The sequence below is a fragment of the Procambarus clarkii genome, chromosome 30 (genome assembly GCF_040958095.1).
Source record: "Procambarus clarkii isolate CNS0578487 chromosome 30, FALCON_Pclarkii_2.0, whole genome shotgun sequence".
Classification (NCBI taxonomy): domain Eukaryota; kingdom Metazoa; phylum Arthropoda; class Malacostraca; order Decapoda; family Cambaridae; genus Procambarus; species Procambarus clarkii.
In genome coordinates, this window is record NC_091179.1 from 8,463,574 (window position 1) to 8,487,832 (window position 24,259).

The window sequence follows — 24,259 nt, forward strand, 5'->3', positions numbered from 1 at the left end:
CCAGGGGCAGGTGGCGCTGACGGGGCGGCCAGGGGCAGGCGGCGCTGACGGGGCGGCCAGGGGCAGGCGGCGCTGACGGGGCGGCCAGGGGCAGGTGGCGCTGACGGGGCGGCCAGGGGCAGGTGGCGCTGACGGGGCGGCCAGGGGCAGGTGGCGCTGACGGGGCGGCCAGGGGCAGGCGCACCAGGCGACCTATAGGTGGCAGGGGACAGGTGGCGCTGACGGGGCGGCCAGGGGCAGGTGGCGCTGACGGGGCGGCCAGGGACAGGTGGCGCTGACGGGGCGGCCAGGGACAGGTGGCGGTGATGGGGCGGCCAGGGGCAGGCGCACCAGGCGACCTATAGGTGGCAGGGGACAGGTGGCGCTGACGGGGCGGCCAGGGACAGGTGGCGCTGACGGGGCGGCCAGGGGCAGGTGGCGCTGACGGGGCGGCCAGGGGCAGGTGGCGCTGACGGGGCGGCCAGGGGCAGGCGCACCAGGCGACCTATAGGTGGCAGGGGACAGGTGGCGCTGACGGGGCGGCCAGGGACAGGTGGCGCTGACGGGGCGGCCAGGGGCAGGTGGCGCTGACGGGGCGGCCAGGGGCAGGTGGCGCTGACGGGGCGGCCAGGGGCAGGCGCACCAGGCGACCTATAGGTGGCAGGGGACAGGTGGCGCTGACGGGGCGGCCAGGGACAGGTGGCGCTGACGGGGCGGCCAGGGGCAGGTGGCGCTGACGGGGCGGCCAGGGGCAGGCGCACCAGGCGACCTATAGGTGGCAGGGGACAGGTGGCGCTGACGGGGCGGCCAGGGACAGGTGGCGCTGACGGGGCGGCCAGGGACAGGTGGCGCTGACGGGGCGGCCAGGGACAGGTGGCGGTGATGGGGCGGCCAGGGGCAGGCGCACCAGGCGACCTATAGGTGGCAGGGGACAGGTGGCGCTGACGGGGCGGCCAGGGGCAGGCGCACCAGGCGACCTATAGGTGGCAGGGGACAGGTGGCGCTGACGGAGCCGCCAGAGGGGCAGGCATTACAGAATGCTGGACAAATCCAGGAAGAAACTGTTACTGCCAGATCTCCCAGCCTGATCCTTAACACCCAACACAGCCACGCCTCCCAGGGGGAGAAGGGAGCAACTCTGACGGCCGCAAGAGTCTTAAACATCACATTAGCATAAATATCTAATACTGATAATGGAACTTTTCTCAGGGTCGAGTCGCAGCTGCCTGACGACCCTAGTGGAGAGGTGACCCCCTCCCCTCCCACCATAGAGTACAATGTGATCAATGTGGTGATCAATGTGATCAATATGGTGACAAATGCGTCTCATTTTGCACCCAACAACCCCCCCTTGCGTTGCTTGTTGCTTCTTTCTCCTTATAACACGTTAACTATCAACAGTGGCGTCCTGTCACAATACTTGTAATCTTAAGTGAACTTCAAGACAGCATATACGCTCCAGCAATGAACTTAAGACTAACACATGTGCAACATCAATGAACTTGAGGATAACACATGTGCAACATCAATGGACTTAAGGATAACACATGTGCAACATCAATGAACTTAAGGATAACACATGTGCAACATCAATGGACTTAAGGATAACACATGTGCAACATCAATGGACTTAAGGATAACACATGTGCAACATCAATGGACTTGAGGATAACACATGTGCAACATCAATGGACTTGAGGATAACACATGTGCAACATCAATGGACTTGAGGATAACACATGTGCAACATCAATGGACTTGAGGATAACACATGTACAACATCAATGGACTTAAGGATAACACATGTGCAACATCAATGGACTTAAGGATAACACATGTGCAACATCAATGGACTTAAGGATAACACATGTGCAACATCAATGGACTTAAGGATAACACATGTGCAACATCAATGGACTTAAGGATAACACATGTGCAACATCAATGGACTTAAGGATAACACATGTACAACATCAATGGACTTAAGGATAACACATGTACAACATCAATGGACTTAAGGATAACATACACAAGAGCAACACGTACAGAACACGAAGCTCGTGGGAGCCCCACTTTGCCAGGCTCTACAGTCCGCTAAAGCGTCAATATTGCGGTGCTCTACAGTCCGCTAAAGCGTCAATATTGCGGTGCTCTACAGTCCGCTAAAGCGTCAATATTGCGGTGCTCTACAGTCCGCTAAAGCGTCAATATTGCGGTGCTCTACAGTCCGCTAAAGCGTCAATATTGCGGTGCTCTACAGTCCGCTAAAGCGTCAATATTGCGGTGCTCTACAGTCCGCTAAAGCGTCAATATTGCGGTGCTCTACAGTCCGCTAAAGCGTCAATATTGCGGTGCTCTACAGTCCGCTAAAGCGTCAATATTGCGGTGCTCTACAGTCCGCTAAAGCACCGGAATTTTGACGTTCCTGACGATAGCGTCAAGACTGCGGCGCATTAAGAGTGAGGACAGGTTGTCCAAAGAGGCGATTTCAAGTCCCGCCGCTCCGTAAAAAATCCAACCTAACCTAATCAGAAACGTACAAACTCAACCAACCCGCCTAACCTATTAAGAGCCCGATGCATAGAAAACGGGAATATTGGCAAGCCGTTTACTTTTCACAGTAGGTTGCATTTGTAACGTTTTGTTCACCATAAGGTAAACAAAAACGTGGCCAAATGGCGTAGGAAGGGGAAGGGAACTATCAGGGAGAAAGCACCAAGCCATTGCGACTATATAGCACTTGGAAGGGGTCAGGATAAGGATTTGGGATGGGACGGGGGTGAGGAATGGTGCCCAACCACTTGTGGACGGTCGGGGATTGAACGCCGGCCAGCATGAAGCTGCCACACACAACAGTGAGGAGTCTTTAATAACTACAATAAATAGTCCGAAGGAGTCACAGTTTACGAGTTCTTGCAAGTCTCAAAACCCAATATACGAAGTCACAATTTCGAACCCCGAGTGGTTGGGCACCATTCCAACCCCCCGTCCCATCCCATATCCTTATCCTGACCCCTTCCCCGTGCTATATAGTCGTAATGGCTTGGCGCTCTCCCCTTATAATTCCCTCCCTCACCTCTCATCTTCCCTCACTTCAGCGTCCATCATGAGGGTGAGCCCTCTCACCTCATGGGTCCCTCACCATCTCCAACAAGGAAAGGTGAGGCAGCATGAGTCTGGTCTCCCCCCCCCCCCCCCCCCGGTGACTCTGGACCTCCTCGTCTCGTCTTCATTCCCTCCGTGAATCAACCACTAGTTACCTGCATTATTACAAAGTTCATCTTTGTCATTTATAAAGCTGCGAGACAAAGTGGGGGATAATAATACCTAAGTAACAACTCATTTTAACTTGCAGAGGAAGTCGGGCGAACACGTTCCTCACTCCATTATTCTGGGACAGAATTAAAATTGTGTGAGGTGGTGGTGGTGGCTGAGGGTGGTGGTGGTTGAGGGTGGTGGTGGTTGAGGGTGGTGGTGGCTGAGGGTGGTGGTGGTTGAGGGTGGTGGTGGTGGCTGAGGGTGGTAGTGGTGGTGGCTGAGGGTAGTAGTGGGGCTCACCTATGCGTGTATGAGGGGCTGAGTTTGAGCTCTTTGGTCCCCGCCTTTCACTCTTCAATCAAGTCTACAGGTTTCTACGGCTTTTGGGTTCTGTCATTTATACATTTGCAGCTTCATATAGTCTTCCTCCGCCATTCTTAATGCAGTTCACGTGTTCGCAATTCTGACAGTGCAAACACGGATTTAATGTTCATGCGGCTCCTTCGCCATTTCCCACTGTGGTCCCGTATTCGTGTACCACCCATACCAAATATTGTGCTTGTCTGCTGCTGTCTTGTGTATGATCACTCCCTCCCACCAGCACATTTTTAATATGATCCTAACGTAATCTAACCAAGCAATATTTGCTTTGGTGTGTCCTGTGTGACGGTGAATACGAGCATCATCCTCACTCTAATAACTAATTGAATTATTCAAATTAGGCAAAAATTGTAATTAATTTTTGACAATAAAGAGGTTTATAATAATTGTCTGCCGCGTCACTTTCTCTGATGTTAGGTTCAATTCCTTTAGTGTTTCCTCATAACTCATGCCTCTCGGCTCTTCTACTCCTCCGGCGGCACACCGAACGTTCTCCAGCTTCGAAGTGTGCTTAACGAGGTGAGGGACTTCGGGCTGGTGGCGCATAATCCACAATACCACAGACATGTGCGGCATCAGGCGCCAAAATAACGTCGCATTCAGATGCTGAAGGTCGCACTTGTGTTAGCCGCCTGTGCCTGTGGTGATGCAGGCACAGGTGATGCTGGCAGTTTTAAGTGAGTATCCGAGTACCACTTGGATACTCACTTAATGGAGCATCTTTCAGTTTATCCAGGTCTTCCTATGGTTTCCTGCAGTCCTTCCAACGTCTTCATTCTCCTAAATTCTGCATAAACAAATTTCTAATACCGGTTGTATTCCTGTTAGAAATTGTTATATTTTCATAGTTTCATCGGTATGCCAGCTTTCTACCTTCGGATTCCTTCCCTGAGCTGATTAGTCCTACTTCCATCCCAGTAGTCCATCATTCCCAAGGGAACTTCAAAGTTTTGTTAGCGGACGGTTCGTTCAGAGTGAATATTAGACCAAGTCTTATTGGTTTGTCATTATGCCTTATTCTTGCGGTCCTTTGAAATGTTGGCTTAGCAAGCCAACATACAAGGTGAGTGGCGCTGCCCAATAAACTCACCCCTCGGGGCAAAATTTAATTTAAATGTATCTGTGCCTCACTGATGTTCCGTGTTCTCACACTATCTGGCGAGGCTTGACGTATCCCATACCTGTGGGCGGTGGTGGTGGGATGGAGGTGGGTGCTGCTGGTGACGGGTGTGGGTGTGTTGTGGAGTGTGCAGGTGGCTGGGGGCCCCATGGGTGTGGGCGGGACATGCCAGCCACACCATCCTGGCCCCATGTTGTAAACACCTCCACGCCGCTACTGCCCACCGCCGCCCCGTCCCCCCATCCTCCCGTTATCTTGACCCACAGCGTAACTCTCCCACCATGCAAGCAAACCCCTCAGGTACGGAGCCCCACAGTCCGCAGTCCTCGAGTTATCCACGTATTACAAAAACAAACAGCGGCATCTCGCCCCATGTCTTGAATGTGTTCAGACCATTTGTGGGGGTGATTTGGAGCTGGGGTGTGGAAGATGGTGGTACTGGAGCAGCCTACGTGGCCAGGCTTTAGCGAACCTGGAGACGGTGATGGTCCGTGGGTGTGACCCAGAACTGGCGCGAGTGACGGCCAGAGCCCCTACTTGATACCTGCTTGATGGGGTTCTGGGAGTTCTTCTACTCCCCAAGCACGGCCCGAGGTCAGGCTTGACTTGTGAAAGCTTGGTCCACTAGGCTGTTGCTTATACCCACCACAGCCCGGTTGGTCCGGCACTTCTTGAAGAAAACTATCTGGTTTTCTCTTGAAGATGTCCACGGTTGTTCCCATTGTCATGCGCTACAATGACCGTCCAGTTTGTTGAATTTAACTGTACTGAGTGTGGCCTTGACGAGCTGGGTACTGTGGGGTGTACACCAGCTGGGATGGACCGTGTGAGAGCACAGGTAATTAATTACAAACGACCAGCCTCCAAAACACCAATCCGCAACCTGCACTCGACTCCTCTCAACCTCTCCCCAAGGTAACATCCGCCCCCTTCAACCCTCACAGCTCATCTCCGGCGCATGACAAGGTCGTGCGTTTCACTCGCTCCCCCGCACTCGTTGACACTGGCCTCGGGTCACGGTTGCTCGTACTGCCATCGGTATTAACGCCTAAATTACACTGTAAACAATATGAAACTTAACTAGACCAAGATACACACACAAATCACAATTGCGTGATGCATCGAATGAACAAATCCACAAGGGCCGAGCCGTTGTACCTCAAGTTGATTTCCCGGTTGCAATTCTCATACCATGTCGTAGCTCAGTCGATTAAGGCAGCGTCTGGGATCCTCTCGGACGTAGGTTCGAACCCTCGTCACGGCCCTTGTGGATTTGTTCATTAGAGCAAGATACTTTTCGCTGTGAATATGACAGTGCTCCAAACATTGTTAGACAAAAGACAACCCACACCAGACAACGGCTAGAAAGCACTCTCATTAATAAAAATACATGTTTGTATGCATATTATATATATATATATATATATATATATATATATATATATATATATATATATATATATATATATATATATATATATAACGCTTTGCAATTACTTACATTAGGTACACGGCTGGACGTAACGATAAACCAAGTGCCATCAGCACCAGAAGTGGCGGAGCAGTACAGGATGTAGACAAGAGTCCCGGGAGGTCTGTTTAAGTCAATCTATTACGCGCCCTAAACCTGTTCAATCTTGCCATGCATCTCTGAGTAATGTTTATATTCATTCAGCATATACATGCACACAGAGACGGTTGCTCGGGAGCCCTGACAACAAGGTCACTCATGCCACAAACAATTTTCATCTAACATTTGTATATAACGTTCCCAAATCTCGATTCGACATCTCGGCGGGAGGAGGGGGGGGGGTCGATAACTCCTTTCCCAAGAGCATTAAAGCGACCATCGCCCAGAGGATTGGAATGTGTTTCTTCCATCCACTCACTGTTCAGGAGAGTGGATGGGATGCAAATGAGAGTGGATGGGATGAGTGGATGAGATGCAGGAGTACAATTAGGTGAGTACACACACACACACACACACACACACACACACACACACACACACAACACACAACACACAACACACACACACCACACACAACACACACACAACACACACACAACACACACACAACACACACACAACACACACGTCTGTGAGCCAAATCTTCTCACACACCACTACAAGGACCCTGAAACTGTACCAGTAAACAAACATTCCGCCGGTCTTCAGAGGCCAGGTACACCTAACACGCGCCACTCTCCCATATAAATTAGTTTTCAGGTAGCGAGTGTGATACACAAAAAAAAAGGTGGTTGAAGACTGGTGGCAGCAAACAAGTCATTCTGCACCGTGACGAGTGATGCAGAATGACTGTTGCAACCCTGCAACACCTCCACCCCTGCACATTCAGTCAAGTGCATCACACACTCATGCAAACTGCACCTACTATCAAATAGCAGCAACACACACACACACACACACACAGACACACACACACAGACACACACACACACACACACAGACACACACACACACACACACACACACACACACACACACACACACACACACACACACACACACACACACACACACACACACACACTCACTCACTCATGAATGAAGTGACCCTTGGCCAGTGAGGCGGCGGCTCCTGGCAGCGAACATCCAATAATAACTCTTTAAGATTTCCTACAGTTTTAACTTAATACATACACGACAAAAGACATTAGGCAAAAGAAAATCAAACATTGCCGAAATGCCGGAGGCCTGACGGCTGAGTGGCTGCGGCGCTCGAGATTCGTAGTCCTAAGATACCGGGTTCGATCCCCGGCGGAGATGGAAACAAATGGGTCGAGTTTCTTTCACCGTGATGAAAGGAAGGAAAACCTGGAAGGAAATAGGTACCTGGGAGTTTAGACAGCTGCTAGAGGCGGTGTCCTGGGGAGGGGGGGGGGACAAAAAGAAGGCCTGGTCGAGGACCGGGCCGCGGGGACGCTAAACCCCGAAATCACCTCCAGATACCCAAGTGGCGGAGTTGCAAGAGACAATATGACAAGTTCCCGCAGGAAGTGTCGGCCAAACTGGTTTGCGATCAACACGTGGGACTCCGGGCCGCCCCAAGCAACACGTGGGACTCCGGGCCGCCCCAAGCAACACGTGGGACTCGGGGCCGCCCCAAGCAACACGTGGGACTCGGGGCCGCCCCAAGCAACACGTGGGACTCGGGGCCGCCCCAAGCAACACGTGGGACTCGGGGCCGCCCCAAGCAACACGTGGGACTCGGGGCCGCCCCAAGCAACACGTGGGACTCGGGGCCGCCCCAAGCAACACGTGGGACTCGGGGCCGCCCCAAGCAACACGTGGGACTCGGGGCCGCCCCAAGCAACACGTGGGACTCGGGGCCGCCCCAAGCAACACGTGGGACTCGGGGCCGCCCCAAGCAACACGTGGGACTCGGGGCCGCCCCAAGCAACACGTGGGACTCAGGGCCGCCCCCAAGCAACACGTGGGACTCCGGGCCGCCCCCAAGCAACACGTGGGACTCCGGGCCGCCCCCAAGCAACACGTGGGACTCCGGGCCGCCCCCAAGCAACACGTGGGACTCCGGGCCGCCCCCAAGCAACACGTGGGACTCCGGGCCGCCCCCAAGCAACACGTGGGACTCCGGGCCGCCCCCAAGCAACACGTGGGACTCCGGGCCGCCCCCAAGCAACACGTGGGACTCCGGGCCGCCCCCAAGCAACACGTGGGACTCCGGGCCGCCCCCAAGCAACACGTGGGACTCCGGGCCGCCCCCAAGCAACACGTGGGACTCAGGGCCGCCCCAAGCAACACGTGGGACTCCGGGCCGCCCCAAGCAACACGTGGGACTCGGGGCCGCCCCAAGCAACACGTGGGACTCGGGGCCGCCCCAAGCAACACGTGGGACTCCGGGCCGCCCCAAGCAACACGTGGGACTCGGGGCACCAAGCAACACCCAGCCTTACCCCATCTAGTTATCACGCCCCAAGTCTGACCTGAGGCAGGGCTTGCAGGGAAAAAGAACTCTTGAAAACCCCACTACAGATAAATTACAGGTCAGCGCTGAGCTTGACTATGGGTTAGACACGCAGGCAGTCAGGTACATGTGTCCAGCCACAAAGTTAAATGAAAGAGAATCCTGAATAACGGAGATGGAAAAGCAAACGGAAAAAAAAGAGTGAATGTTGACTTGGCGAGATGCAGATCCTAACAGGGCCAGGTAAACGAGGCGCAGGTAACAATGGTACGTAACTACCCATTGGGGGAAAGGGGAGGAGGTATAACAGCACCTAACAGTGGCCACGAGGGAAGGTAAGCACTCGGGTAAAATGCGGAGGCGTCGGCGTCAGCCTTACCCGAGGAGCAAGTACGAACAGGGATGATTTAAGTGGACGTATGAGGGAGATAAGTGGACGTATGAGGGAGATAAGTGGACGTATGAGGGAGATAAGTGGACGTATGAGGGAGATAAGTGGACGTATGAGGGAGATAAGTGGACGTATGAGGGAGATAAGTGGACGTATGAGGGAGATAAGTGGACGTATGAGGGAGATAAGTGGACGTATGAGGGAGATAAGTGGACGTATGAGGGAGATAAGTGGACGTATGAGGGAGATAAGTGGACGTATGAGGGAGATAAGTGGACGTATGAGGGAGATAAGTGGACGTATGAGGGAGATAAGTGGACGTATGAGGGAGATAAGTGGACGTATGAGGGAGATAAGTGGACGTATGAGGGAGATAAGTGGACGTATGAGGGAGATAAGTGGACGTATGAGGGAGATAAGTGGACGTATGAGGGAGATAAGTGGACGTATGAGGGAGATAAGTGGACGTATGAGGGAGATAAGTGCGCGTATAATGGGGCGGTAGTGTGGCTTATTAGTCCCAGGAGATGACAGGGAGTGATGGCGGACCCTGGGAGCCCCGTTGGGGGACCCTGGGAGCCCCGTTGGGGGACCCTGGGAGCCCCGTTGGGGGACCCTGGGAGCCCCGTTGGGGGACCCTGGGAGCCCCGTTGGGGGACCCTGGGAGCCCCGTTGGGGGACCCTGGGAGCCCCGTTGGGGGACCCTGGGAGCCCCGTTGGGGGACCCTGGGAGCCCCGTTGGGGGACCCTGGGAGCCCCGTTGGGGGACCCTGGGAGCCCCGTTGGGGGACTCGGGGAGCCCCCAGAAGCCCCGCTGGGGGAGCCCCCAGAAGCCCCGCTGGGGAAACCCCCAGAAGCCCCGCTGGGGAAACCCCCAGAAGCCCCGCTGGGGGAGCCCCCAGAAGCCCCGCTGGGGGAGCCCCCAGAAGCCCCGCTGGGGGAGCCCCCAGAAGCCCCGCTGGGGGAGCCCCCAGAAGCCCCGCTGGGGGAGCCCCCAGAAGCCTCGCTGGGGAGCGTCGAGGCACAAAGGCGCTCTCACCGCTAACTCCATAATCTCCCACAGTTACCCCCGTTCATACCATCTGCAAGAGTGTCTAATTTTAAATGCATTTACCCAACTACGAATGTATGCGCAGCTAGACCAAGCCGCCCCCTGTAGACCGAAGCAGATGGTAAAATTACTCGGAAAAATCGTACAAACTCAGATGATTTCATTCTACTAAACCATCTATATTTGGACGTGTTGGCAACCCCCACTGACGTGGATTAAGTGTGATGAGTTGGGAGCTGCCCATCGGCAAGTACACACTGGGCTGGAGACACACGTTTCCCTCCTGTATCCTCTTATGGTGTCTTATGTTTCCGGATACATGCCTGTTTCTTACTCCATGGCTTCACTTGTAAATCCTCCTCTTCAAGGCCTTAGGCATGTATCCTTGTAACCCCCTGATAGTGTGACCAGACGGACGGATGGGGGTGACAGGTGCCAGTGGGAGGGAGTGACAGGTGCCAGTGGGAGGGGGTGACAGGTGCCAGTGGGAGGGGGTGACAGGTGCCAGTGGGAGGGGGTGACAGGTGCCAGTGGGAGGGGGTGACAGGTGCCAGTGGGAGGGGTGACAGGTGCCAGTGGGAGGGGGTGACAGGTGCCAGTGGGAGGGGGTGACAGGTGCCAGTGGGAGGGGGTGACAGGTGCCAGTGGGAGGGGGTGACAGGTGCCAGTGGGAGGGGGTGACAGGTGGCAGTGGGAGGGGGTGACAGGTGGCAGTGGGAGGGGGTGACAGGTGGCAGTGGGAGGGGGTGACAGGTGGCAGTGGGACGGGGTGACAGGTGGCAGTGGGACGGGGTGACAGGTGGCAGTGGGAGGGGGTGGCAGTGGGAGGGTGACAGATGCCAATGGCAGTGTGACAGGTGGCAGTGGGAGGGTGACAGGTGCCAATGGACGGGTGACAGGTGGCAGTGACAGGAAGACAGGTGGCAGTAGGCCCCATCAGCCCCCAAGGCATGTAGGCATCAAGACCCCACCCCTCCCACCATCATTGGAACTCTGCACGAGGCCTCTACAGCGCCGCCTGCAGTGAGAAGGGCTCCACCCTCCCCACGATCGTGTCACCTACATCCCCCACTCCATCTTCACCTCCTCTCCCACTGGCTCCACACACCACCGTCGCCTCCCCCTCCTACTCCACGCGGCTGACGCCACAAATATGTCACTCTTTAACACGGGCTGGCTGGCCCTTTCAGATAACCCATCATGGTTTACCACGGACCAGACAAGCTATCTCACCTACCCTCAATAGGCTACAAGCACAAGACAACAGTTACCACGTAATAACATGCCTGCTACTCTTGACAGGAACTGAAAGCACGGTTAACAAACTCTCACGTGGATTGCGAACGTTGTAACTGCTTCAATTATACTGCCCGAGACGCACCTTAACACAGGCAAATTAGGGCAAAGGCAACCATTAGATTTGCAACTATTACCGGTTCACGGCCGCAAATCGACCTCCAATAACCCATTAGCCAGTAAAAGGGCCCCGCTTACGAATACGTTCAACCCTGACACGCACAATTATGCGGTCAGGGGGAGAAAACCTAGGTTTCGGGGCGCAGGGGGGGGGGGGGGGACGTAGACCATGGCCCGTCAAGCCAACACACGTGCATGCATGCGGCAGGTGTGTGTGTGCATGCGGTAGGTTTGTGCATACAGTATGGCGGGATGAGTGTGGTGTTCAAGTTACACCTGATCTAGATAGCGTGAGATCTAGTCAGGTGTGTAGTGTTACAGCTGTCCACGACAGCAAGACGCTATAGTCACAGGTGTGTAGTAACAGGTGTCCACGACAGCAGCAAGAAGTCAGCCAGGTGTGAGCCGTGACACGTGCGGTGACACGACCCAGGAGATGCCATCACTGCCGTGAAAGCAATACAATACAGCCGCCATTAGCGGCGTGGCGTCTTGCGGCCGCCAAGGTCGCTCCCGCGCGGCGGCGGCGGCGCGATAGCGACCGCATGGTGACGGTAGTGGTGGCGGCTCACCATAGCCACCGCGGGAACAAGTACACACACACACACACACACACACACACACACACACACACACAAACCTGCCAGCGCGGAGGATACTCACGGGATCACCATAGCCCGTGCTACATGGCGATATTTTAGTTCACACCCAGTACCTGAATCTTAAACAACCGCAACACCAACGTGGAGGATACCTCAATACCCCTTCCCCCCCCCCTTACTTCTCTCACTCAACGTGCTTCCTTATCTTCTTGAGATTATCTTGAGATGATTTTGGGGCTTAGCGTCCCCGCTTAAGCTCATGAGCCATAAGCTTTATGGCTCATTCTTCCTCCTATCGTCTACACACACACACACACACACACACACACACACACACACACACACACACACACAGGAAAGGCTGCGGGAAATGCACCTTACGACACGAAGACAGAAGAGTAAGGGGAGACATGATCACTACCTACAAGATCCTCAGGGGTATTGACTGGGTAGACAAGGATAAACTATTCAACACTGGTGGTGCGCGAACAAGGGGACACAGGTGGAGACTGAGAACCCAAATGAGCCACAGGGACGATCGAAGGAACTTTTTCAGTGTCAGAGTAGTTAACAGGTGGAATGCTTCAGGAAGTGATGTGGTGGAAGCTGACTCCATACACAGTTTAAAATGTTGATACGATAGAGCCCAGTAGGCTCAGGAATCTGTACACCAGTTGATTGACAGTTGAGAGGCGGGACCAAAGAGCCCAAAGCTCAACCCCCGCAAGCACAAATAGATGAGTACAAATAGGTGAGCGCACACACACACAAATTGTGTTCTTGCTAATTCAAAACATTTTATCTTCCTCCACTGTCTATTCCAAGCATTTTGTATGTTACGTCGCCCCCCCCCTCCTCTATGTCGTCATCAGGTCAGCAGTCAACCAGTAGTCATAGTAAACGTCTCTTCATTTCCGGATCAACTTTCAAGTAAACGTCTGAAGACTCTCCCGGTGTTCTCCACTTTTACTGCAAGGCGTTGAGGGTATTCTCTTTATACGTAGCTCTTGAGTAAGACTTTTACGCAACCTGTCCTCTTAAAAATAACGTCGCTTTTGGCCGTTTGCCCGTATGACCGAAAGTGGTCGTAATTTGAAAATGAAAAAAAAAATGAAAATAAATTTGGGATTTTTTTTCAACAACAGTAAGTTAAGGCTCCTCTGATAGGTTAGGTGGACAGGAAATTCTCATAAAGTTTCAAAACGGTATGAAAAACGTTAATTGAAAGTCTCCTATTCTAACCTTACCGAGTAGGCCGGACGACTCAAACAGAAAACGGAACAGTACGTCACTTTTGAGAGTCGATTTCATTTCAAATTACGTCCAAATTAGGCCATAGCGCCGCGCATACCAGCCAAAAGTGACGTTATTTTTAAGAGGACGGGTTGCTCAACTACTATAGTGGAGTACATAGTATAGAACAGTCACCCCCACCCCTCGTGATTTTGGGAGTCGTCTCTTCTCCCTTTATTGTTTACACTAGCCTAATGTAGGCCTCAATCCCCTGCCACATTACTACATTTATTGGAATGCAATAAAGTGGTCGCGCCTTGAAACCCATTTGGTTAGACTTCACATTGTCGGGGGGCAAGACGAATAAGGCTTATCAAAGCCTACCTACCTTGGTTACCTTGAGGTGCTTCCGGGGCTTAGCGTCCCCGCGGCCCAGTCGACCAGGCCTCCTGGTTGCTGGACTGATCAACCAGGCTGTTGGACGCGGCTGCACGCAGCCTGACGTATTAGCAAAAGCAGCCTGATGTATACCTAAGCAAAAGACTGGCCTTCTCCAGGTTGCAACCTGCAACAGTAAACAAACTTCCCGGTACCTGTTTATTGCTAGGTGAACAGGCCCATCAGGTGAAGGGAAAACATGGCCAAACGTCTTGTTAGGGGGGGGGGGGAGGAGTCCAACCAGACACCTATCGGTTAGTGAACCCACTACGTTGCAGGGCCCATGCGTGAGTGCCACTGTGCACGCACGCACGAGTGCCAGTGTGCACGCACGCACGAGTGCCAGTGCGCACGCAAGCACGATGCGCTTTGAGTATCGAGCCTTAAAGAGTACTAAACGCAACCTTGAGTCAGTGATTGAGAGAAAATGCAGCCTCCCCCCCCCCAGATGCTGAACGCGACACTCAAATCAGAGAGCTCAATGCCACGCAGCTGGTGTGGCCTCGCCCCAGTGATCCGCCCGAGGCACTGTTGGCACTGCCTGGCCCAGCCTACGCGAGGGCGTGGCGTGCCTCACTGTGCCTTAGACATCGTTAAATGTTCCCTACTGTCACTTACCATACCTGCAATAACCATCCAGGTGTCACCTGCCGCCACAACTGTCATACATATTACTGAAATCTCTTGTCAATGAATACCTAAAGTCAACTTGACAAGCCTCGAAGCAGGAGGACTACTATTGACCCATTATTTATGCGCGCTGCTGTTTGTGGTGGGCCCCACAAACAGCTGACCCACCACCCGTGACCCCATCTCAGCTGCCCGTGACCCCCGGACACCTCAGCACACGAGAAAGCTCTACCACCCGTCTCCTCCTCCACCAAGGTCTAAACACGTCAGATACTAGGCTGCCAAGTCATAACAATTAATCAAAAAACGCCCAAAACCCGTGGACCGCGCACCAGCGGCAAAACGTCGACCATAGCCTAATACTACACATACACAAACTCTCCATTCACTCACCTCCAAATAGGGAACAAATGGTCCATGACAGTGACCAAGGGGGGGGGGGGAGGAAAAAAGGTTAAGAGGAGAGCTCCCATTCAGGGAAGACCAAGGGGGCCTAGACTGTGTCGTCGTAGGGCTATGGAGCCACCACCGTTGGCGGCCACCACACAGGACAGAAGAAAATGTATATATGCTGGTTAGCATTGTAAATGTGTGGCCACGTCTGTGGTAGGAAAAAACACTTCTACTCGTGACGGGGCTTTCATCTCTACGCCCTCTGTCTACGCGCACCTTTCTGACGTATGTACGCACGCGCACATTCACTCAAATATAAACATAAGCTGATGGGACCAATAAACCGTACACCTAAGAGGTGCGGGTCCAGCCTCACTGTTTATGAATGCCTCCAAGGCATAGTTACACACACACCAGATATGCCGATGATCTAGCGTTACCCACAGATGAACACGTCATTGGGTACAAGTGACAGGATGAACAACCCAGCGGGTTTTCTTCCTATTGGGGAGTGTTGTACATGCTGCTATGGCGGTGTGTCCACTCACAAAATGAGTGGCGCTGCCCAATAAACTCGCCCCTCGGGGCAAAATTTAAAAAAATTAGAATAGATGGAAGATATAGTGCTGACACCAACCTCACGCTCAGTCCTAACCCATCCGCTGAAGTTAATAATTCACAGTACTCGCTTCACCAAAATCTTAAAACTGTTGATAATGTTTATTCAGGTAAAAGTACACACATTCAAAACGAGTTACAAAGAGAATGCTGGATTTCTAGGCAGAGCTCGTATGCCCAATACGTATAGTGTTTCTGGGTAATGTTATTGTTGACCAGACCACACACTAGAAAGTGAAGGGACGACGCTGGTCCGTCCTGGACCATTCTCAAGTCGATTGTTATCGACTTGATGTTATCCTTAATGGATAATGTTATCCTTTAACATCAGGCAATGTTATCTTTTAGTCTAATCAGCCATTCAACACAAAAGATAAGCTCTTTTCTCTGGCACTCACTTATCATTTTACAACTCAATCTTTGCTGGAAATATGACCTTGCTTGCAAGAAAATAAAACTTAAAAATGAATGATAGTTATATAGAAAGTCTGCAGAACATATGGAAAAAGCCATTTAGCATCAATTAACGTCACAATGAGAGGACATGATGACAAGCATTTTCAATCCTGTCGAAATCAGATCCCTGTTTATCAGAGCTGTGTGTTCTGAGTGTGATCCAGGCTAGCCTGTCAATCTGCTTGAGGTTATCTTGAGATGATTTCGGGGCTTTAGTGTCCCCGCGGCCCGGTCCTCGACCAGGCCTCCACCCCCAGGAAGCAACCCGTGACAGCTGACTAACTCCCAGGTACCTATTTACTGCTAGGTAACAGGGGCATTCAGGGTGAAAGAAACTTTGCCCATTTGTTTCTGCCTCGTGCGGGAATCGAACCCGCGCCACAGAATTACGAGTCCTGCGCGCTATCCACCAGGCTACGAGGCCCCCACTGCTTGATATACAAATCTGCTTGAGGCTGTCCAAATACTAAAAAAAATGTGATATTCAGTCTACAAGTTAAAATTGTATATAACGAATTTTATTTATTTTATACTATGCATGTCGCCTGATTGTCAATAATTTTAATGTCTTAAAACAAACTCGAATCGGCTATATCTCACTACAAGTATCTCTCAAATCTCTCTCTCAAATCTCTCTCTCAAATCTCTCTCTCAAATCTCTCTCTCAAATCTCTCTCTCAAATCTCTCTCTCAAATCTCTCTCTCAAATCTCTCTCTCAAATCTCTCTCTCAAATCTCTCTCTCAAATCTCTCTCTCAAATCTCTCTCTCAAATCTCTCTCTCAAATCTCTCTCTCAAATCTCTCTCTCAAATCTCTCTCAAATCTCTCTCCAAAAAAATAGACGACTGAATTATCTAGCAGATGTGTTGCGTCTCTTATAATGTATCCATCATGTCGACTGAACTGCAAAAATCACTGTTGTCTAGAGTGCCTTTGTCCTTACACTGAGCTTCATGGGCCCTGATAATTTGATTATACAGTATATAATAATAATAATGTGTTGTTATTCTGACTTTTCGGGGTCAGCCTCAACACTTCCACGTCAGTTAACCAAAATAGCCCCCTATAACAGCCCAAAATAGCCCCTATAACAGCCCAAAATAGCCCATACAACAGCCCAAAATAGCCCATACAACAGCCCAAAATAGCCCCAATAACAGCCCAAAATAGTCCAAAACAGCTCAAAATAGCCCCCATAACAGACCAAAAGTCCCTATAACAGCCCAAAACAGCCCCTATAACAGCAAAAAACAGCTCCTATAACAGCCCAAAATAGGCCCAAACAGCCTTTGTAACAGCTAAAAAAGCCCCTATAACAGCAACAAACCGCCCCTATAACAGCCCAAAACAGCCCCTATAACAGCCCAAAACAGCATAACTATCCTGCAGGCAAATGAGGGGATTTCTCTAACACCACGTTACAGTTATTATACTTAAACATCTACAACACCACCACTTGCAATTAACACTTCCCATGGCTAACGAGGAGTGGAAGGCGACACATCAAACAACCCCATTATTATGACAGTAAATATGCCACACGGTAAAAACTTCAGCTCACACGAGGAGACAAATATACAATGTATGATATTTTGTCAAGATTGATTCAGGTTATACCGCGAAGAATACACACCAATAAGAAACGTCTTGTAGGTGTGTTTTGACACAATATTGGCGGTACAGCAGGTAAGTTATATACACAGTCTCTGACACCTGAGGCTGGTTAAACTCTCCTTTGGCGTACAGCAGTGAGGAGCAGCATGGTCCTGGCCCTCTGCAGCAGTGAGGGGCAGCCAGGCCCTGGCCCTCTGCAGCAGTGAGGGGCAGCCAGGCCCTGGCCCTCTGCAGCAATGACGGGCAGCCAGGCCCTGGCCCTCTGCAGCAGTGAGGGGCAACCAGGCCCTGGCCCTCTGCAGCAGTGAGGGGCAGCCAGGCCCTGGCCCTCTGCAGCAGTGAGGGGCAGCCAGGCCCTGGCCCTCTGCAGCAGTGAGGGGCAGCCAGGCCCTGGCCCTCTGCAGCAGTGAGGGGCAGCCAGGCCCTGGCCCTCTGCAGCAGTGAGGGGCAGCCAGGCCCTGGCCCTCTGCAGCAGTGAGGGGCAGTCAGACCCTGGCCCTCTGCAGCAGTGAGGGGCAGCCAGGCCCTGGCCCTCTACAGCAGTGAGGGGCAGCCAGGCCCTGGCCCTCTGCAGCAGTGAGGGACAGCATGGTCTTGGCCCTCTACAGCAGTGAGGGGCAACCAGGCCCTGGCCCTCTGCAGCAGTGACCATGGACTATCACTGTCGGGGGTGGTGCATTAGGTGGCGCGTTCCAGCGTCTTTCATGTTCTCTACGGCAACTTAAGAGTTAGAAAAGTCCTACACCCAGGGAGAGAGTAACCAGCTTGAGCACGTAGGACTATGAGGTAGGTGTAGGTGAGGGAGAGGAGGAGTGGGCCACGCAGCAAGTCATCACTAACACGACAACGTCGCCCTCGGGTGGCGCTGATCTCACGATCTTCAGATTCCATGTCCAAAGAGCTTGGAAAGGATGGGGGAAGGAGGAGGGATGGGGAGGTGAAATTCTGGAAGAGGATTTGGATGTGGAGAGAGAGAGGAGGCTTGAAAGTTCGGTGGCCAGTCCACCACGGGTTGGCATGGTGCTGTGATCACCACCGTCATGTGGAGTACCACTACAGGGGTGATACGAGAACAAGGGGACACAGGTGGAGACTGAGTACCCAAATGAGCCACAGAGACGTTATAAAGAACTTTTACAGTGTCAGAGTAGTTAACGGATGGAATGCATTAGGCAGTGATGTGGTGGAGGCTGACTCCATACACAGTTTCGAATGTAGATATGATAGAGCCCAGTAGGCTCAGGAAACTGTACACCAGTTGATTGACAGTTGAGAGGCGGGACCAAAGAGCCAGAGCTCAACCCCCGCAAGCACAACTAGGTGAATACAACAGACCACAATGAATTAATACATAACATACACACACACACACACCATCAGCGACACACACACACACCATCAGCGACACACACACACACACACACCATCAGCGACACACACACACACCATCAGCGACACACACACACACACACCTGCAGCACACACACACACACACACACACCTGCAGCAGCACCAAACATAATAATAACTGGTCTTTACACGTGTAATACAAACAAACAAAAAACATTCTATTCCGGAGCCCTCCCCCCCCCCTCACCCGCGCTGAGAGAGAGACAACACTGAGGACTCAAGGTAGGAGGAGCCTCATGCAGGATGTTTACAGTAATCCCCATGATATTATTATTATCCCTCACTAACGTCAGGTTGTGAGGCCTGGTCGACGACCGGGCCGCGGGGACGCTAAGCCCCGGAAGCACCTCAAGGTAACCTCAAGGTAACGTCCACAAAACTCTCACACTTGCTAGTACTCTCTCCCGCTCCACCACCTCTGTTATGGTTTTATTCCCTTCTCCCCCACTCCCCTCCACCTCCCTATGGCAGGACGGTAGAGCGACGGTCTCGCGGCATGCAGGTCGGAGTTCAATCCCCGACCGTCCAAGTGGTTGGGCACCATTCCTGCCCCCCCCCCCCGTCCTATCCCAAATCCTTATGCTGACCCCTTCTAGGTGCTATATAGTCGTAATGACTTGGCGATTTACCCAGAAAATTCCGCCCCCCCCCCCTCCACACATGCTTCCGAGCAAGGATTTGTTTGAAACGACGTACAGAGAATAAAGTGAGAGGTGCGTAGAGGCGCATGCGCGCACCAGCAGCCCTGAGGCAGGCGGTAGAAGCACTCTGCCACACCACCACCACCACCACCACACCATGTTAGGTGACGGGGCCACACCATCAAAATATCACCCCCTCCCCTCCCCCCCCCATGGCATATACTGTGAGGTGAGGCTTAGTAAACCCGTGTCTTGGGCATCACTCTCGCCTGTGGTCACTACAACTCTAGTATCATCCCGTCCTCTCATCTCATACATCGTATTTGTAACGAAATGGAACACGCTTACTAGAGATGTGACGCATTCGTGTGACTTCAATCACCGTACCATCGACGTGTATGCGGGCGGCCTTGATAGGTCAGACCGGTTGCTCGGGTTCTGGCTCCTTATACGCTCCATAAATGTGCCCCTCCACACCATCTGGAGCACTGGGACAGGCGCTCCATGCGCTGGTGCGTCCTCCTCCTCCTCCTAAAGGAGTGCCAATGCGTGCCCCCACCTCAACCAACCCCCCCCCTCCACCCCCCTCCCCACCCTTACCAGCAACAACCACCCCCCCACCACCACCCCTCCCTCCCCACCCTTACCAGCAACAACCACCCCCTCCACGACACAAAACCATTAGCCTAACAACAGCCAATTCCGCCACGGACTGAACTTGACACATTCCATTCCTCTTACTTATATAGAGCAAAAATACATCTCTTTTAATTGGCTTCTGGTCCTCAGTCGTCGCAGACTGGGCTACACCTACACCCAGTCAATACTCGTGGGACAATACCTGTTGTATCCCCGTTTAGTCCAGGCAGTATTGTATTTCCAACTGTGCCCATATCTGCAGTTTTACCTATTTTAAAATACGGTGGCACTCGTTAAGACCCAATTCCTTCAAGTAACTAGTCTGTCCTCGGTACATTTTCTTCACAGACGGGAGGAAGGACCCAAGTGAAAAACCACAAGGCCTATACCCCTACCTGGAACATACCTGAAGAGGGTTTCAGGAGTTGTTCTTCTCCCCGAGCCCGGCTTAAGGCTAGGCTCGACACCCCTCTTGAAATTGAGATAAGTTTATTGAGGTAAAATACACACAAAGGGATGAGGTAGCTCAAGCTATTCTCTCACCGTTCAGTACATCGTGTTAATACATACACACATCACAAGCAATAAACGAATAAACCCCTCTTGGTATGATATAAATTCCCCTTATAACTGTGGAAATCGAAGCGTTTTTTTAATTCAATGTTCGTAAATCATGCATCATTAACGAGAGGAGTCGGAACACTTGACTGTAAAAAGATACCGGACGGCTTGAGGAGGCTTCAGTGACGCCCTGTGAGAAAGCAAGAACACGCAGTGAACACGATATTAAGAAGTAGTGACTTCCTGAAACAGTAAAGGAGAAGGTCCGGAAGTAAGCGGAAGCCCCCCCCCCAGCCTAGCACCAGAAGATCACTTCAACAGAAAACATATCAGCATATTTGGAACGAGCAAACATAAAAACAACGCTTTGGATGAAATGAAAGGTCTTCTGCACACACCATTTGAGGCCCACTCAACAAGTATAGGAGGACATGATCCCCACATACAAGATTCTCAGAAGAATTGATAGGGTAGATAAAGACAGACTAACACAAGGGGCACACGCACTAGGGGACACAGGTCGCAAATGAGTGCCCAAATGAGCCACAGAGACGTTAGAAAGAATTTTTTCAGTGTCAGAGTAGTAGACAAATGTAATGCATTAGGAAGTGATGTGATGGAGGCTGACTCCATACACAGTTTTAAGTGTAGATATGATAGAGCCCAGTAGGCTCAGGAACCTGTACACCTGTTGATTGACGGTTGAGAGGCGGGACCAAACAGCCAGAGCTCAACCCCCGCAAGGACAACTAGGTAAGTGTACACACACACACACACACACACACACACACACACACACACACACACACACACACACACACACACACACACACACACACGCACACGCAGGAGAGAGGCAGCGGAGCACACGGTGAGTTACAAGACTTGTGAGTAGACATCACCCACACGCACACAAACCCAGGCACATAATCATCCCACCGCACGCCTACACGCAAGTACGTACACACACACACGCTTGCACGCACGCGCGCGCGCACACACACCCACCTTAGACAAAAATAATCTGGTATGGCAATGCACACTGACTCTGCAAGCACATTTAGAAGGTAGGTTAGTAGCCTACACACACACACACACACACACACACACACACACACACACACACACACACACACACCGGTGGCTGACTGGACAGCACGCTGGATGCGTGATCCTGTGGTCCCGGGTTCGATTCCCGGCGCTGGCGAGAAACAATGGGCAGTTTCTTTCACCTTGTTACCTAGCAATAAATAGGTACCTGGGAGTTGGTCATCTGTCACGGGGTGCTTCCTGTTGTGTGTGTGTAGTGTGGGGAAAAAAATAGTAGTTAGTAACAGTTGGCTGACAGATGAGAGGCGGGCCGAAAGAGGAAAGCTAAACCCCAGCAAGCACATCTAGGTGAATACAACTAGGTGAATACACACACACACACACACACACGAGGGGTACCAGAAGGCCTAGCGTCCTACTCTCACGCCCCCACACAAGCCCACACACACACGCCCACACGCCGGATAAACAGGTTTGACGCCAACAATGGTTACTACACCACCACCACTAAGCCTTAGGCCCCTAGTGCACAGCGCCCACATTCCTCCCCACACACTCAGATGCCCAACACATTTAGTTGATAGACAGTTGAGAGGCGAGACCAAAGAGCCAGAGCTCAACCCCCGCCAGTACAACTAGGTGAGTACATTATACAGCACACACTGCTCTCATTACACTTCTTCATGATGATTGATAAAGATTAAGCCACCCAAGAGGTGGCACGGGCATGAATAGCCCGTAAGTCTTTATGATGCTTTTGTCCTTCTCTTCTTAATTATTGACGTAATCTTCACGACAAGACTTGTAATACAGTACCAGGTACAGTAAAGTACTGTACCGGGTACAGGCCGCGACGAATTGGGTCCAAGAGACACGCATACACACTTGTCATACAGCTCCTGCCCTCACGCACGCACAAACACACGTCCAAAAGGTTAGAATATACAGAAAACATTAAAACTAAATACACAGGAGCGGAAGAGAATAGGGAAGTGGGAGGGGAGACGAGGAAGAGCGGCAGGGGATGAGGAAAGTGAAGGAAAGGAAGACAGAAAAAAAAAATCGATTGTAGCATAGAGAGTTGCAGGGGAAAGGGACAAAGACAGAAGAATGAGACCAGCCGAGTGACGGGAGATCACACTAACAACTAGAGGGCCACAACTAGAGGGCCACACCACACCGAGTATCTAAGCAATAGGAAGCAGAGAGTTACGGTGAGGGGTGAGACCTCCGATTGGCGTGAAGTCACCAGTGGAGTCCCACAGGGCTCTGTACTCGGTCCTATCTTGTTTCTGATATATGTAAATGATCTCCCGGAGGGTATCGATTCATTTCTCTCAATGTTTGCGGACGATGCTAAAATTATGAGAAGGATTAAAACAGAAGAGGACTGTTTGAGGCTTCAAGAAGACCTAGACAAGCTGAAGGAATGGTCGAACAAATGGTTGTTAGAGTTTAACCCAACCAAATGTAATGTAATGAAGATAGGTGTAGGGAGCAGGAGGCCAGATACAAGGTATCATCTGGGAGAGGAAATTCTTCAGGAGTCAGAGAAGGAAAAAGACTTGGGGGTTGATATCACGCCAGACCTGTCTCCTGCAGCACATATCAAGCGGATAACATCAGCGGCATATGCCAGGCTGGCCAACATACGAACGGCATTCAGAAACTTGTGTAAAGAATCATTCAGAACTTTGTATACCACATATGTCAGGCCAATCCTGGAGTATGCAGCCCCAGCATGGAGTCCATATCTAGTCAAGGATAAGACTAAACTGGAAAAGGTTCAAAGGTTTGCCACCAGACTAGTACCCGAGCTGAGAGGTATGAGCTACGAGGAGACACTACGGGAATTAAACCTCACTTCGCTGGAAGACAGAAGAGTTAGGGGGGACATGATCACCACATTCAAGATTCTGAAGGGGATTGATAGGGTAGATAAAGACAGTCTATTTAACACAAGGGGAACACGCACAAGGGGACACAGGTGGAAACTGAGTGCCCAAATGAGCCACAGAGATATTAGAAAGAACTTTTTTAGTGTCAGAGTGGTTGACAAATGGAATGCATTAGGGGGTGATGTGGTGGAGGCTGACTCCATACACAGTTTCAAGTGTAGATATGACAGAGCCCGATAGGCTCAGGAATCTGTACACCTGTTGATTGACGGTTGAGAGGCGGGACCAAAGAGCCAGAGCTCAACCCCCGCAAACACAACTAGGTGAGTACAACTAGGTGAGTACCGGAGCTGCCTATCACCCCATAGTTCAACGCGCACGCGCGGGCACACACACACACACACACACACACACAAGTTGATTGACGGGACCAAAGAGCCAGAGCTCAACCCCCGCAAGCACAACTAGGTGAGTACTAGGTGAGTACACACACACACACACACACACACACACACACACACACACACAC

The 24,259-nt window shown here is 51.9% G+C and overlaps 2 protein-coding genes across 5 annotated transcripts in view; one reads left to right on the plus strand and one right to left on the minus strand.

Annotated features, from left to right (window-relative positions):
* LOC138370072 (AF4/FMR2 family member lilli-like) overlaps nucleotides 1-24,259 on the minus strand; it is a 307,388-nt gene that overhangs the window by 226,711 nt on the left and 56,418 nt on the right. The window lies entirely within an intron of this gene.
* Nucleotides 5,475-8,686, plus strand: LOC138369887 (uncharacterized). The gene is made up of 2 exons (XM_069333633.1): nucleotides 5,475-5,576; nucleotides 7,757-8,686. The coding sequence occupies exons 1-2, from the start codon at nucleotides 5,475-5,477 to the stop codon at nucleotides 8,684-8,686; spliced, it is 1,032 nt and encodes a 343-aa protein (XP_069189734.1).

Excerpts from the sequence above, each read along its gene's own strand:
- LOC138369887 (XM_069333633.1), top strand. The coding sequence starts at position 5,475 with ATGACCGTCCAGTTTGTTGAATTTAACTGTACTGAGTGTGGCCTTGAC. Across the intron at positions 5,577-7,756 it reads TGGACCGTGTGAGAGCACAG|GAAGTGTCGGCCAAACTGGT; the intron begins GTAATTAATTAC and ends AAGTTCCCGCAG.